General features: G+C 42.6%; 1 protein-coding gene across 1 annotated transcript in view; it reads right to left on the bottom strand.

The window, feature by feature from the left end:
- The window catches only part of LOC109911258 (slit homolog 3 protein-like), a 614,108-nt gene that overhangs the window by 553,675 nt on the left and 45,095 nt on the right, over positions 1-15,338 (bottom strand). The window contains exon 3 of the mRNA XM_048603610.1: positions 13,129-13,200. Coding sequence (XP_048459567.1) covers positions 13,129-13,200 — 72 coding nt within the window. The remainder of the gene's footprint in view (positions 1-13,128; positions 13,201-15,338) is intronic.

Raw genomic sequence — 15,338 nt, 5'->3', positions numbered from 1 at the left:
AAATGTTGTAATTGTACCAGCCTCCACCACTTCCTCTGGCAACTCATTCCATACACACACCACCCTCTGTGTGAAAAAGTTGCCCCTCAGGTCCCTTTTAAATCTTTCTCCTCTCACCCTAACCCTATGCCCTCTGGTTTTGAACTCCCCTACCCTTGGCTATTCACCTTATCCATGCTCCTCATGATTTTATAAGCCTCTATAAGATCATCCCTCAGCATCCTATGCTCCAGGGATCGAAAATCCCAGCCTCTCCAGCCTCTCCTTATCACTCAAACCCTTCAGGCCCGGTAACATCCTGGTAAACCTTTTCTGCGTCCTTTCCAATTTAATAATATCCTTCCTCTAAAAGGGCAGGGAACTGATCTTGCTCCTCCATTTCACATGATTAATGGGCTCAAGCTCTCTGTGATGCCATATTTCGACTTCCTCTCTCCATGCCCCTTGACTGCTGTGCCTTCCAGAAAGCTATCTATTTCTTCCTGTTCACCCATCTCTCATTTCTCCTCAGCTCAGACTGAAATGCACAAAGTATGCCGAGATTGGGATCACTTGTTCTGGCTGGGGAAGCATCACCTCTGCACCCAGTTAGTCCAGCCCTGTCAGAATTGCGCACATTTTAATGAGTTCACCTCTCACTTTTCTAAACTTCAGTGAATATAGGCCCAGTCTCTCTGGATACGACAAAGCTGCTAACCCATGGATCAGACTGCTGAGCCTTTCTGGCACTCTCTCCACAGCAAATATAAAATTCTTACCATTCGTTTTCATTCACCTCTGGGTTGTGGGAATCGCTGGCTGGCCAACATTTATTGCCCATCCCTAGTTGCCCCTTGAGAAGGTGGGGGTGAGCTGCTTTCTTGAACCGCTGCAGTCCATGTGCTGTAGGTGGACCCACAATGCCCTTAGGGAGGGAACTGGAACAAGGCTGAATTTGCATTTTGGTTTTCCCTCCATTCCATGTAAAGGATGAGATCAGGCTCAGCAGGAATTAAATTTTTGATTTGATTTGCTTTATTATTGTCACGTGTACCTAGGTACAGTGAAAAGTTTTGTTTTGCACGCAATATAGACAGATCATACCACACAAAGTGCATTAGGGTGATAGAACAGAGCGAGGAATACAATGTTACGGTTGCAGAGAAGGTGCACTGAGAGCGAGAGCAGGTCAATTCAAAAGCCCTGTATGTATTCTGTCAGCCAGCATCCCCCGATAGCACTAGCACCACGTTTAAGGTCCCTTGTTTTCCTAAAATAATTGTTGGCCCCACCCACCTCCCAGGACACCAGGCTCTTTGCCTTTTACTCTTTTAAGCCCCCAACCCTACACCTCACTCTCCTCTTTCCCCCTCCACGACTGACTGACCCATGATGATCCTGACACTGTATGTGTCCCCATGCCACAAAATACAAGACCGCTGACCTGAGACACAACTGTCTGTGTGGAGTTTGCACATTCTCCCCGTGTCTGCGTGGGTTTCTTCCGGCTGCTCCAGTTTCCTCCCACAGTCCAACCATGTGTAGGTTAGGGTGGATTGGCCATGCTAAATTGCCTCAGTGTCCAGGGATGTGTAGGTTAGGTGCGTTAGCCATGGGAAATGCAGGGATAGGATGTGGGTCTGGGTCTGCGTGGGATGCTCTTCGGAGGTCAGTGATAACTTGTTGGGCCAAATGGCCTGTTTTCACACTGTAGGAATTCTATTGATTCTATGGGCAAATGTGCAAAGTTTCCTGCTGCCTGCAAATGCTCAAACGGTCATGGAACAGGCGATTTGTATGCATCGCTGACTTTATCTTGATAAGTAATTATGAAAAGTTTAATGTCGTAGAATCTCTACAGTGCGGAAGCAGGCCATTCAGCCCATCGAGCCTGCACCAACCCTCCAAACAGCATCTCATCCAGGCACAACCCCCGATTCTATCCCAGTAACCCTGCATTTCCCATGGCTAATCCACCTAACCTGCAGATCCCTGGACACTGTGAGGCAATTTAGCATGGCCTATCCACCTAAGCCACACACCTTTGGACAGTGGGAGGAAAGCGGAGCACCCAGAGGAAAGCTACGCAGATACAGGGAAAACGTGCAAACTCCACACAGACAGACACCCAATGGCAGAATCGAACTCAGTACTGAGAGGCAGTATTGCTGACCACTGAGCCACCATGCCAACACTGAGTAGTCAGGGCATCCACACTTATTACAAGTTGAAAACTCACCGACGGCCAGCTTGAGTCTTGGCCTATCATCGACATTCCATTGACTTTATCCCTGTGTTCCAAATCTCATTCACAAAATCAAAACGTCTTCCCATCTATTGTACCTCTGCTTTTGCAGGCCTCATAAATTCCAAACACCCTCACCAACTAACTTTGATTTTGCAAAACACAGGATGATTTATCTCATTAATGGATGTGATTACCCTTTTTCCAGACTCTCTAAGCCCTCTAAAGGGAGAAATAAAACCATATTTGCGAAGCTTCTTTCATCACAAAACCACACGCATTATTTAAATCTCCTGCTGCAATAACTGTAGATGGCTCTACCCAAGCTTTAAAGATGGGTCATCCATTGGAGAAGCTTTTACAACTCTCTCTGTGACCCTGGAAGATAAACATAGGTTCACTTTTAAAGCTAATTAACTTCAAGCTTGTTTGCATTGTATGACATCAGAACTGTGCTATCAAACCAGCCACCAGCTTTTATCGACAGTAAAATCTCCAATTCCTAAAACCAGAATTGTGTTCTAAAACATATGAATTAGGTTTTCAGAGCACATCGGTAAATGTGCGCACATCAATGCATGCTTGATTTCAATTCATAAGCCTCTCACCTGTATTCCCCAGCGATATAAAAAGACATCAAAAGCCACACCCAATGGCATAAATATAAATGAGACAGAAAGGGAAGTCTGGAAATTACACAAGCTTGGAGTTGGAGGCACAGAAACACAGAGCAATCCAAAAATAGAAAGGAGAAATAGCAAACAGCCATTGCAGGAATTGTCCTGAATCAACGTTAATAGACTTCATAGGATCCCTACAGTGTGGATGCAGGCCATTCAGCCCATCAAATGCACACCAACCCTCTGAACAGCATCCCACCCAGACCCACCCTCCCTATCCTAATCCCAGTAATCCTGCAGTTCTAATGGTTAATCCACCCAATTTACACATCCCTGGATACTAACAGTAATTTAGCACAGCCAATCTATCTACACATCTTCGGAGCGTGGGAGGAAACCAGAGCGCCCGGAGAAAACCCACACAGGCACAGGGAGAATGTGCAAACTCCACACAGACAGTCCCCCGTGGCTGGAATTGAACCTGGGCCCCTGGTGCTGTGAGGTAGCAGCACTGACCACCGAGCTGCCCAACTGCAATGAAATGGTGGAAAGGAAACATTTGCGAGCCTGTGAGGAAACTGACGGGGGAAGTGAACAAATTGAGGTAGGTTTTTCAAACAGCTTTTGACATGATGGGCTGGAATGGATTCTTCTGGGAGTCAGGATTGTAGAAAAACTCGACATTGCTCACATTAGCCTTCGTCCCATGGACTCTCAGAGATCTTGGTGATCTCAAGATGTCTCTCCGATCAACATCTCTCACGCTCACCTTTCCCCCAACTGACTAAGGTTCTGACACTGAGATTCTGTCCATGCTGCCAAGGAAAAAAAATCCCACTTTATGTTTTTCCAAATATTAATTCATGCTTTAAAAGAAAATCAAGTAAAATAAACAAAACAAAAATGCTCTCCAGTCGAGGCACTGGAACCAGGGAGATTTATCCCAAATCCAGAGACACTGACCAACATGCCCTGAGCTACCACATTAAGAATCAGGATTCGGTCTTTTCATTTCAATATTTAGCATGTGGCAGGGGTGGGCCAACAATAAATGGGTTTAATTAAAATAAGTGTGTGTGTTGTTCCCTGAAATGAGGCACGATTTTGAACACTTTAAATGACCAACACACATCTACAAGAAAGCTCTTTTCACTCTTGAGCAGCTATTAAGCCTGTGCACAACGTTCCAAGCACAAGCGCCATGTTGCTGCCTGACTAATTCACTATTTAACACAGCCAGGCAGTTCTGCCGCCCCAGATGGCTCCTTGCAGCACAACAGAGGCTCTGCGTTGACAGCTTGCACTTCCAGGCCAATCTGCTCAAAGCTTCTTGTAAACGATGTGCAGACTGAATGAGCGCACGAGGTACAGTCAGGCTGGATGAAACTTCAAACCCATGGAGACAGACAGAGAGAGCGTTAGCATCATTAAATAAACAGAACCTCGGAGCAGCTCGGGAGAGAAGGACTAAGTTAGTTAGTACCTGCTGCACTGTAAAGACTTTACAGTAACCTGAGCTAGCTACCATGAAGTGCACCACTGCCAGGAATTTTTGTGGGGGTGGAGGAAGCAGGAGATCCCAAATGATCGCAGCAACTGGGGTAGTCTCCAGACAAACGCAGGAAGAGGATTTTCACTGAATGCTTGCCGAAATTGTAGCAGCAAGATCAGGAGAGGCGCAAGGAAGTCGCAAAAACAGGAAGGCAGATTATTATATGAATGGTGACAAATTGGGAAAGGGAGAGGTGCATTCAAATCTGGATGTCCCCATGCTGAAGGTAAGCATGCAAGTGCAGCAGGCAGTGAAGAATGCAAAAGGTATGTTGGCTTTAATAGCGAGAGGATTCGAGTATCGGAGCTGGGATGTCTTGGTGCAATTGTACTCGGGCTTGGAGTATTATGTCAGTTCTGCTCTCCTTATCTGAGAAAGGAAGGAGTGGGTTATGGACCATGGATGGGTGAAGGAGGGCTTGCTAGGATGGCAGGACTGACATAGAGCTGTACAGCAGAGAAACAGATCCTTCAGTCCAACACGTCCATGCTGACCAGGTATCCTACATAAATCCAGTCCCATTTGCCATTTGGCCCATATCTCTCGAAACACTTCCTATTCATTTACCCATTCAGATGCCTTTTAAATGTTGCAATTGCACTAGCCTCTACCACTTCCTCTGGCAGCTCGTTCCATACACACACCACTCTCTGTGAAAAAGTTACCCATTAAGTCCCTTTTAAATCTTTCCCCTCTCACCTTAAACCTATGCCCTCTAGTTTTGGATTCCCCTACCCCGGGGAAAAGACCTTGTCTATTCATCCTACCCATGCCCCTCATGATTTTATAAACCTCTATAAGGTCACCAGTCAGCTTCCGACACTCCATGGAAAACAGCCCCAGCCTATTGAGCTGCTGTCTGTAGCTCAAACCCTCCAACCTTGGCAACATCCTTCTTATAGCAGTGAGGCCAGAATTGCACACAGTATTCCAAAATGTGCTGTACGGCCGCAACATGACCTCCCAACTCCTATATTCAATGCACTGACCAATAAAGGCAAGCGTACCAAACACCTTCTTCAGTATCCTGTCTACTTGTAACTCCATTTTCAAGGAACGATGAACCTACACTCCAAGGTCTCTTTGTTCAGTAACACTCCCCAGGACCTTACCATTAAGTGTATAACTCCTGCCCTGATTTTCCTTACCAAAATGCAGCACCTCACATTTATCTAAACTAAACTCCATCTGCCATTCCTCAGCCCACTGGCCCATCTGATCAAGATCCCATTCTACTCTGAGGTAATCTTCCTTGCTGTCCACTGTACCTCCAATTTTGATTTCATCTGCAAACTTACTAACCATACCTCCTATGTTCACAAACAAGTCATTTATATAAATGATGGAAAGCAGTGGACGCAGCACTGATCCTTGTGGCACACCGCTGCCTCCAGTCTGAGATGCAATCCTCCACTACCATCCTCTGTCTTCTACCTTCGAACCAGTTCTGTATCTAAATGGCTAGTTCTCCCTGTATTCCGTGTGATCTAACCTTGCTAACCAGTCTGCCAAGAGGAACCTTGTTGAATGCCTTACTGAAGTCCACATAGATCACATCCACCACTCTGCCCTCATCAATCTTCTTCAAAAAACTCAATCAAATGAAGAGAAATGGATCAGTTCGGGCTAGATTCACTGGAGTTTAGAAGGATGAGATGAGGAGAAGGATGTCACAAAAGCCTGTAAAATTCTATCAGCATTAGATAGGGTAAAGACCAGAAGGATGTTCCTGATGATCAAGGAGTCTAGAACACAATCTAAGGGTATGACTTAAGCCATTTAGGACTGAGAGGAGGAGAAATTTCTTCATCCAGAGAGTGGTGAGCCTATGGAATTCCCTGCCACAGAAAGCAGTTGAGGAGAAAACACAGAATGCTTTCAAGAAGGAGCTAGATAAAATTCTTATGGCTGACGGGATCAAAGAGAGAAAGCAGGAACAGGGTACCGAGTTGTATGATCAGCTAAGATCATATTGAATTGTTGAAGAAGGCTCAAAGACCCAAAGGATCTACTGCGGCTCCTATTGTCTAAGTTTCTACGACGTTCCTGCTTTAATCCTTGCTGCTCTCATATGCCTTAGCTGTTGAATTTTCATGAATCATTTTGAGTTTAGGGTAAATATCTTTTCACTCTTTTTATGACAAACGATGATTATTGATCACATTCTCATCATTACAATTGTTGTTTTATGAATATGATATTTCAGTCAATCAAGTGGGTGTGCAATGGATATACAAGGTGCAGATAATATATGTATGCACACACTCACACACACACATATATATGTAGGCGATGATCTTCGTGAAGGACTGAATAGGCTTGAGAGCTGAAAGGAGCTCCTACTTTTTCTGCATAACTGTTGCTGTTATGATGTTACTCATGATTGGGGGTACGGTGGCTCAGTGGTTTGCGCTGCTGCCTCACAGCGCCAGGGGCCGAGGTTCAATTCTGCCCTCGAGTGACTGTCTGTGTGGAGGTTGTACATTCTCCGTGTGTCTGTGTGGGTTTCCTCCAGGTGCTCCAGTTTCCTCCCACAGTCCAAAGATGTGCAGGTTAGGTGGATTGGCCGTGCTAAATTGCCCATAGTGTTCAGGGATGTGTAGCTTAGGTGGGTTATAGGGGGATGGGTCTGGGTGGGATGCTCCTAGGGCTGGTGTGGGCTTGTTGGGCCGAACTGTAGGGGTTCTATGATTGGTCTGAGGTTTATGGTATATATTGGTAGAGAACATTGTGATAGTTTAGGACATTCATTTAGCACCTGCTCTTAATGCCACTGTTGAGTTTTACGTGTGGATATGTGGTTTAGGTAAATAATTCCAGACAATTATATAGCTTGTTAATTACTGGAGTTGCTAAAAGGCTAATTTCATGCACTGTAAACTGTAGGCTCCAAGTTAATAAGCTTCAAAGTTGTTTTTTTTTTAATTGTTCTTGCATCTGTAGCAAACTGTGGCAATTTGGAGTGTGACATCAGTGTTATAACATTTGGAGTGAGATGGAAATGTATTAGGAGCAAGATTGTTATATCTAGCAAGAATGTATCTCCCATCAAGTAGCTCATACTGATCTGAAGGACATGGACAATAATCCACTTGATCACTCGCCCAATATGTTAGTTTTTCATCCAACGAAGTGAAAATCAGCTGGGTTCTATAAGCTATAATGAGCAATGCTCTAAATATTCAGCCAGATAAATTATACTTCAGAATACTGAATGGATTATTCTAAAGCCAAATCCATGTGAAAGTTCATCTGTCCTTCTAAAGAAACAAAAACTAATTATATCACATGGAATCCTGACAGTGTGAAAGTAAGCCAATTGGCCCTTGAGTTTACACTGACCCTTTGAAGGGTGTCCCATCCAGATCTACTCTATCCCTATAGCTCTGGATTTCCCCATGGCTAATCCACCAAGCCTTCACATCCCTGAATACTATGGGCAATTTAGCACACTCAGTCTGCTGAACCTGCAGCTCTTTGGACTGTGGGAGGAAACCAGAGCAAACCTGCACAGACACAGTGAGAACATGCAAGCTCCACACACAGTTGCCTGAGGGTGGAATTGAAGCCAGGTTCCTGGAGCTGCAAGGCAGCAGTGCTAACCACTGAGCCACCCTGTCTCTCCTCGCCACCCCCCACCCTGTGCACATTGAGGATCATCCAATGTTAATTGACTACATTATTTTGAATAACATGAATATTAAGTAAATAAATAAATGAAAAATAGTTTAAACAGCTGCAGTAACTTTACAGATATTTAGTAATTTCATACTGTTTGCAATGCACACTCCAATAATTCAGTTTAAATTTGGGAGCCACAGGCTGGGATATATTGTGGCATGTGTATAGTATGTTCACACACGGCTGTGTAGCATAGATTATGTGCCTATAGTACATTAACATGTATCAATTATAATACATTGTGTGCACTATGCAGCATTTAATTTCGATGATAATCTTGACGTTATCGACAGAATATTGTGTTGCTTGCCATCTGTATTCCCCTATATGTATCCAGTGCTGGTGAAGTGTTACTATACACAATTAATTTCCCTGTTAATATTAATATTTATTATCCATACCTTACCATGCCTGTCACATAGAAGGAAGGAAAGCAGCGCAATATAATTGTGAATATTAGAGAATTAAGTGCAGAGAAGCCTCAATCATCCACACTACTATTATCTACACTTTCAATTATCTGTAAGAGTTTCAGAGCGAGTTGCTAGGACAGTCAAAGTGCAAGCTTAGTTTTGCAATTCAGCATTTTGAATTGATTTTCATAGGCTCTGGGCTCTTGATCCCATGGGATACAAAGTTGTTACTTGAATGTCCAGTACCTGATCAAACTTATTAACCTTGCACCCCGATATCTGGTGTTAAATTAAATGACCGAAGGGAATTCAACACTCAGGTCTGGAAGACCGAGGTAACTTAGATTGCTCGTACTTTTTCTTCTCAAAATTCAAAAGAATTTCTAAAATGGAAAACGGTACGGCGAACGCAATTAAGGAGTCTGAATGGAAGTCAGAAATTACAATTACAATTAACTCACCATGCCAGCCTATGTATAGGGGACTCAGTTATCTGCCAATTTGCATGATCTATTAAGAGGAGATCTGTTCCATTATGGTAGATAATTGAGGCTCCCCTGTTAAATAGACATTATATATTAGAATTGATAACAAAATGGCTGGGAGTGATTCTGCTGTAACACTGAATTATTGCCACATAATCTCCTACCAGCTCTCTGTGGTCCGACATTTAATTTTGGTCAGTAGCATAGGGAGACACAGGCAACATTATTTATTAAGTCTGTAAACCTGCTTACGCAAACCCTTCCAAATATGTTAACTCATAAGAGTCTTGGAGATGTACAGCAACGGGAACAGACCCTTCTGTCCAACTCGTCCATGCCGACCAGATAACCTAAATTAATCTAGTCCCATTTGCCAGCATTTGGCTCTAACCCCTTCTTGTTCATATACCCATCCAGATGCCTTTTAACTGTTGTAATTGTACCAGCCTCCACCACTTCCTCTGGCAGCTCATTCCTTACCTGCGCCACCCTCTGCATGAAAAATAATCAGGAAATCTTCACAAGGCTGTCAGGCTTAGGACCAAGCTTAGAAAAATGTGATCAATTTTAAGAAGGAATACTTCCAAAAACTCAAACCATGCAATCATATGCCACAGGAGGAGGTCATTTTACCAACGAGAGAAAGAATCATAGAATCAGAGAGCGAAGCAGGAGACCAATCAGCCCATCATACCAATACTGGCTCTTTGAGAGGTCTATTACCAACTAGCCCTACTCCATGATTTTTTTTATTGTAATCCTGCAATGTTTCTGCTTCGAATATTTACCCAATTTGCTCTGAAAGATACAATTGATCCTCCTTCCACCACCATCTCAGGTAGCAGACATCAAATCATAATAGCTCACCGTGTGAAATAATTGTCTTCTCCTGTTACTTCTGGTTTCTTTGCAAAATACTTTAAATCTGCATCTTCTGCTAGTGATATGCCTGCCAGTGAGGGGGTCTGGTGGCACAGTCATAGCATCCACACCTCTGAGCCAAAAGGATGAGGCTCAACTCCCGCTTGCTCTAGAGGTGTGCAATAGCACATCTGAACAGTTTGATAAAAATATCTCCTCCTGTCAGCAGAAATAGGATCTGCTGCCACAAACATACGAGACAGAAACTAACAGAAGCAAATGTGGTCTGTGGTGGAGGAAGTGGGTGAGGATTTGTTGGAAATGTAAATACTGGCATGGACCTATTGGTCGGAATGATCAGTTTCTATACTCTATGTACTGTGCATTATTTTGCCTTTATTGTCATCGTAAACTATAGTGTAAGAATCAAAAACAAAGTTGCTGGAAAAGCTCAGCAGGTCTGGCAGCATCTGTGAAGGAGAAAACAGAGTTAACGTTTCGGGTCCGGTGACCCTTCCATAAGAATGTCTACTATCACCAATGCCAGACCATAACAGTGCATATACTAAAGAGAATGGTTGGAAGATCATGGACTGGTGGGAGATATAAGACATATCATTGTTCCACCATCCAACACCAGCATCCCTCACCACAATCCAATACTGATCAATGGCATGTAATACGCAACTTTTTCACACAGAGAGTGGTGCGTGTATGGAATAAGTTGTCACAGGAAGTGGTGGAGGCTGGTACAATCCCAACACTTAAAAGGCATCTGGATGGGCACATGAGCAGGAAGGATTGAGAGGGATAAGGGCCAAATGCTGGCATGTGGGACTAGATTAATGTGGGATATCTGGTCAGCATGGACAAGCTGGACCGAAGGGTCTGTTTCCATGCTACACAGCTCTATGATTATGTGTGTGAAATATACACCATTTATTTATCTGACAGCCCTTAGTAACTCACTAGAGATGGTGATAAAAGAAGAACTGTTCTGCTTGTCATCAGCACAGGTCCTAATCACGACAGACCTCTGCTGTGATGGACAGATGGTTCGTTCGATTTTATCGCAGACTGGGGATACACAACTCTTGACAAAGCAACACGATCAAGCTGTTCGTAACAAAACTTGTGTGAGGTCTTCATTTAGTGTGTGCTCTAATTACAATGGACACTCCAGCTTGTTTGGTTTTGGTTAGAAGAATAGACATGGAAGTATTTTAAGCAGGCAAAGGTTTTGTATTCCAGCAAAAACAAACTACTGCAGTGCTTATTATCATTGCAGAGTAATTGCAGTGTAACTATTCCAACTGTCAAATTTTCTCCTTCCCTTCTACTGGTTGTTTTGGCATTGGGATATGGTTACTGTTCTATAGACTGGGTATCAAAACTCCGTTTGTAAAAGATCTGGCTCATGCCCAGCTAGAAATGCTAGAGTTTATTGCTTCACAGGACAAGACTTGCCAAGAATCGATTAGGTCAACATTCTCAGGCACTTACAGCAAACCTGTTTATTCAATTTGTGAACTTTTCACTTTCACTTTTGAAACAACTTCGACTTACATTCGTTTAGTGCACTTAACGTAGCACAACATCCCAATGTAATTTCACTAACAACAGTGATACCAAATACCAAGACCACAGAAACAGATGTTGCAACAGATGACTAAAAATAATCACAGGGATGTATAAGGAGCATCTTTAAGTGTCTGAGACTGGAAAAGAGATAGAACTGTTTCAGGAGAGGATTTCAAGCCGAGAGCTCAGGCAACAATAAGTGCAGTAATTAAATCTAGGAATGTGCTGTAGGCCAGAATCGGAACACTACATAAATCTCAAAAGCATACAGGGATGGTGGCCACTTCACAGTTACAGAGGGGTTAGGCAACAGATGAGTTCTGAAGTAAGGATATGATCTTAACGTAAATGTGTTTTCAAATGGTTGGCCAATGCAGATCAGTGAGCTACAGAGTGAGAGGTGACTAAGATTTGGAGCACGTTAACATGCAGGCAACAGAGCTTTGGAAACAGCACAAGTTTATGTAGGGTAAAAAAATGGGAGGCTAACCACTAGAAGCATCAAGTCTATTGGTACGTAAATTGTGGATGACCTGATGAGCTGAGACAGGGAAGAGTTAAATGGTGGGGTGTAAAAGAATACAGGTGACCAACCTGTCAGTCAAGTAAATCAGCCAATAGGACAGTCAGCTAACCATTTCTTTAGGCTGCTTCAAAGGCTTCAATGTATCCATTTTTAAAGTCTGTAATGGCACATCTGAGCAATGACATCTCATTATGAATGCTTGGCTGAACTCCAAACCTACTAATGGATCCCATTCAGTGACAGTGTTTATAAAGCTGTGAAGAGCCATTTAGCTTTGTTTCATTTACAGTTTTACAAAATTAAGTTTATATTTCCTTGAATTTATTTTTCAATGCATATGTATTTATTTAGGCAAGGTAAAGTGCTATTGAGAAGATTAATGCATGCATTCAATTGCAGTACATATGCTTGTCATGACTAATGGCTTTATGAGCATTTCAGAAGCTTGCTAGTGTTACGATGGGACTCACTGGTTCTCTATTTAGCGAATACCATTAGTGTGGGTCTGGATGAGGCACTGGTGTTTTGAATGCAGCATGGGTGGTATTGGCTGGTATGAGGTGTGTATGGGTGAGGGCTAGGAGTCTGAACTCCAAAGCAATAAAGGCAAATGTGGAGGGGATTGTGGGAAATCCAGCAGGAAAGTGGAGTTATTGAAGAGCAGACATCAGCTCAATGAATGGCAGAGTAGAGGCTACTGAGCCTATTTCCACACTTATCTAGGAATAAACATCACATCAGTAAAATGGTTAGTGGAAGCACTGAGCTATTTTGTAAGGGAGTAAAAAGACAAGGAAGGATATCGATGGGACTGGATCACAGAGCCAATTATAATAAGGCAGTGAAGAATAAGAGAGATGATTCCCACTGTCCTGTTGAGAATACAGTGAATATGTTGTCAATGATACAAGGCAAATGAAATTTCGAGCACAAGTAGCAGAGAATGGGACGGATTATTGTTGGTCTAAGCATGCCATGACAATTTTCATTTTAAGTTGCAGTCTGTAGCTCACACTTCATAACAGCTTCTGATGGCACCTTCCCTTTGCAAGAAATTAATGCTTTAGGATATACAAGAAGTTGAAAAGTTTGATTCAACTCAGAAAACAGAGACAGGAGAGAGAAACAAGCCTTAAAATAGATTGTAATAGTGGTTCATCAATGAGAGTGTGTGAAGTAACTCACAGTCTTTCCAATTGCTTCAGATCCTGAAAGGCTCCTCTTTCAATCACGTTGATCTGGTTCTCCTCAAGATGCCTGCAACGGAATAAAGGAAATGGTCAGACACTGGATCTCCTCTCTCTTTTCACTCTTCTCCTCAAAGTAAGGATAAAGTTTTCACTGAAAACAAAATTTGCTGGACATCACAGTGCGACAGGCAGCATCCATGGAATGAAAGGAAGCTAACGTTTCGAGTCTAGATGACTCTTCACCTAGACTCAAAACGTTAGACTGCTCTCTCTCCATGGATGCTGCCTGACCTGCTGTGATCTCCAACGCTTTTTGTTTCCAACACAGATTCTAGCTTCTACGATAATTTGTTCTGACAAAATTTTCACTACTTAAGTAGCCTGTGTTTTGGACCAGACCCTTTCAACATATTCAGACAATAGTCTAGACCCTAACTATTTCTTATTTTCAAGGTAAATATAAGGTGTTTTGTTCCAGACGCAATTCCATCGGTCAAACTACCAGATTTAAAGCAAAGCACAGTTTATTCACTCACTGTAGTTAAAATACAACAAAAGAAAAAAAGAATTGGAATAACTTAACTCTATTGGAAACATAACCCAATAATGGATACAGTAACTATTACGAGTTAACTGTTCCAATATAGTAACATCCCATAAACATATCCCTTGGCAAAAGGTAAATTCAGAAAACAGATTTTGTCTCTCATGCATCTGCAGTAGCAGGAAGAGAGCCCCCAGCTTTTGGCTATAACCAAGAGAGGGGAAAAATGGCTATCACTTCTGCAAGACCGCAACAGCAACTGCTGAAAACTAAAACTAAAAATCCTGGCACTGTGGGAGCTTGACCACGCCCATTCAGGCTGCATCTATTGTTTCAACTTTAAAACAAAATGCAAGGTCTCACAAGTTGTTTACTTGAGTGGCTCTGGTAGACTGCTCTGTACCCCTCACTTAAAACCTCTCTTCAAAGAAAAACAGGACAAAGTACACCTCTTAAAGCCTCAGTATCGTCACACCAATGATATGTTATGGCAGGGCAATGCTCCTAATGTAAGGGACTAATCATCAGTTTAGACATTATACTCCAACAGCAAGACACCCATGCCCACAACTCTTGCAACGCAAAGTCATTTTTGATCTTCAACCTTTTCAATAACTCTCTGGGCATTTTCTTACCAAACCTGACACTTCCATCTGAAAACAACACAATCTTTCATCACCAAAAGGGATATCTGCTGATGAAAGGATAAATTCCAGTGACCACAGGCTTTTGAATGTGCAGGACTGGGCGATATCTTGATGGAAACAATGAGAGATTATGTTTGCGTGTTGAGAAAGGTAGTTTGCATTCTGATGCACAGGGCTCTGGGTAGGAAAGCATTTTTCACTTTCTGCTCCTGGCATCAACATTCAGTGTTGCCATGTCAGTTACAGGCAGAGAAGAGATGCTTCCAACAGGTAATACCATTGGAAAGCTAATACAAATAAAGGGACAGTGGTCACTGGGAGCTTTATTAAGAGTGAGTTGTTAGTGCCCAAGATTTCATCAGGAATTTATTCATTTTGCAGTATTATGTAAATGGCTGTGATTCAAAGACTCAGAGGAGAGAGTGAGAAATTACCTCCCTCTCTCCTTTCTCTCTCTGCAACTATGTATTATAATGTACAATAAAACAATAGTACAAAAGCAATAAATTGATTTGGATATTGCTGAGACAGTCATTTTCATTCCCTATGGGCCAGGAGATGTTCATCCTATTATTATGAGCTGTATGCAACCGTCAGAATTAAAGATACAGTATCTAAACCATTGTACCAACCTATCCTCTCAGGATAATGCCAACATCCCAACTTTACTGGTTATTTTAAAAGGTCAATAGCTTTATAGTATGTGTCACACATTCTCAGTCTGTCAACGCCAGAAGGATAGCTTCTGCAGCATCAAGTAAACGTGGTTTTAATTCTTTTCACAATGATAACCATTACTAACACATATGACTTTGACTTATGTTGTACAACATTCATTTTAAAAGCCTTGACAATATTCCCTCGATAGCATCACACAAAGATCCCACACAGAAGAGTACACAGCCACACAATCAGCAAGGTTATAAGTTTCAGAGATAGTAAGAACTGCCAATGCTGGAGTTAGAGATAACACAGTATGGAGCTGGAGGAACACAGCAGGCCAGGCAGCATCAG

The sequence above is a fragment of the Rhincodon typus genome, chromosome 12, assembly GCF_021869965.1.
Source record: "Rhincodon typus isolate 14 chromosome 12, sRhiTyp1.1, whole genome shotgun sequence".
In the NCBI taxonomy this organism is placed as follows: Eukaryota; Metazoa; Chordata; class Chondrichthyes; order Orectolobiformes; family Rhincodontidae; genus Rhincodon; species Rhincodon typus.
The sequence above is the reverse complement of the archived record's forward strand: the minus strand, read 5'-3'. Positions and strand labels throughout refer to the sequence as shown.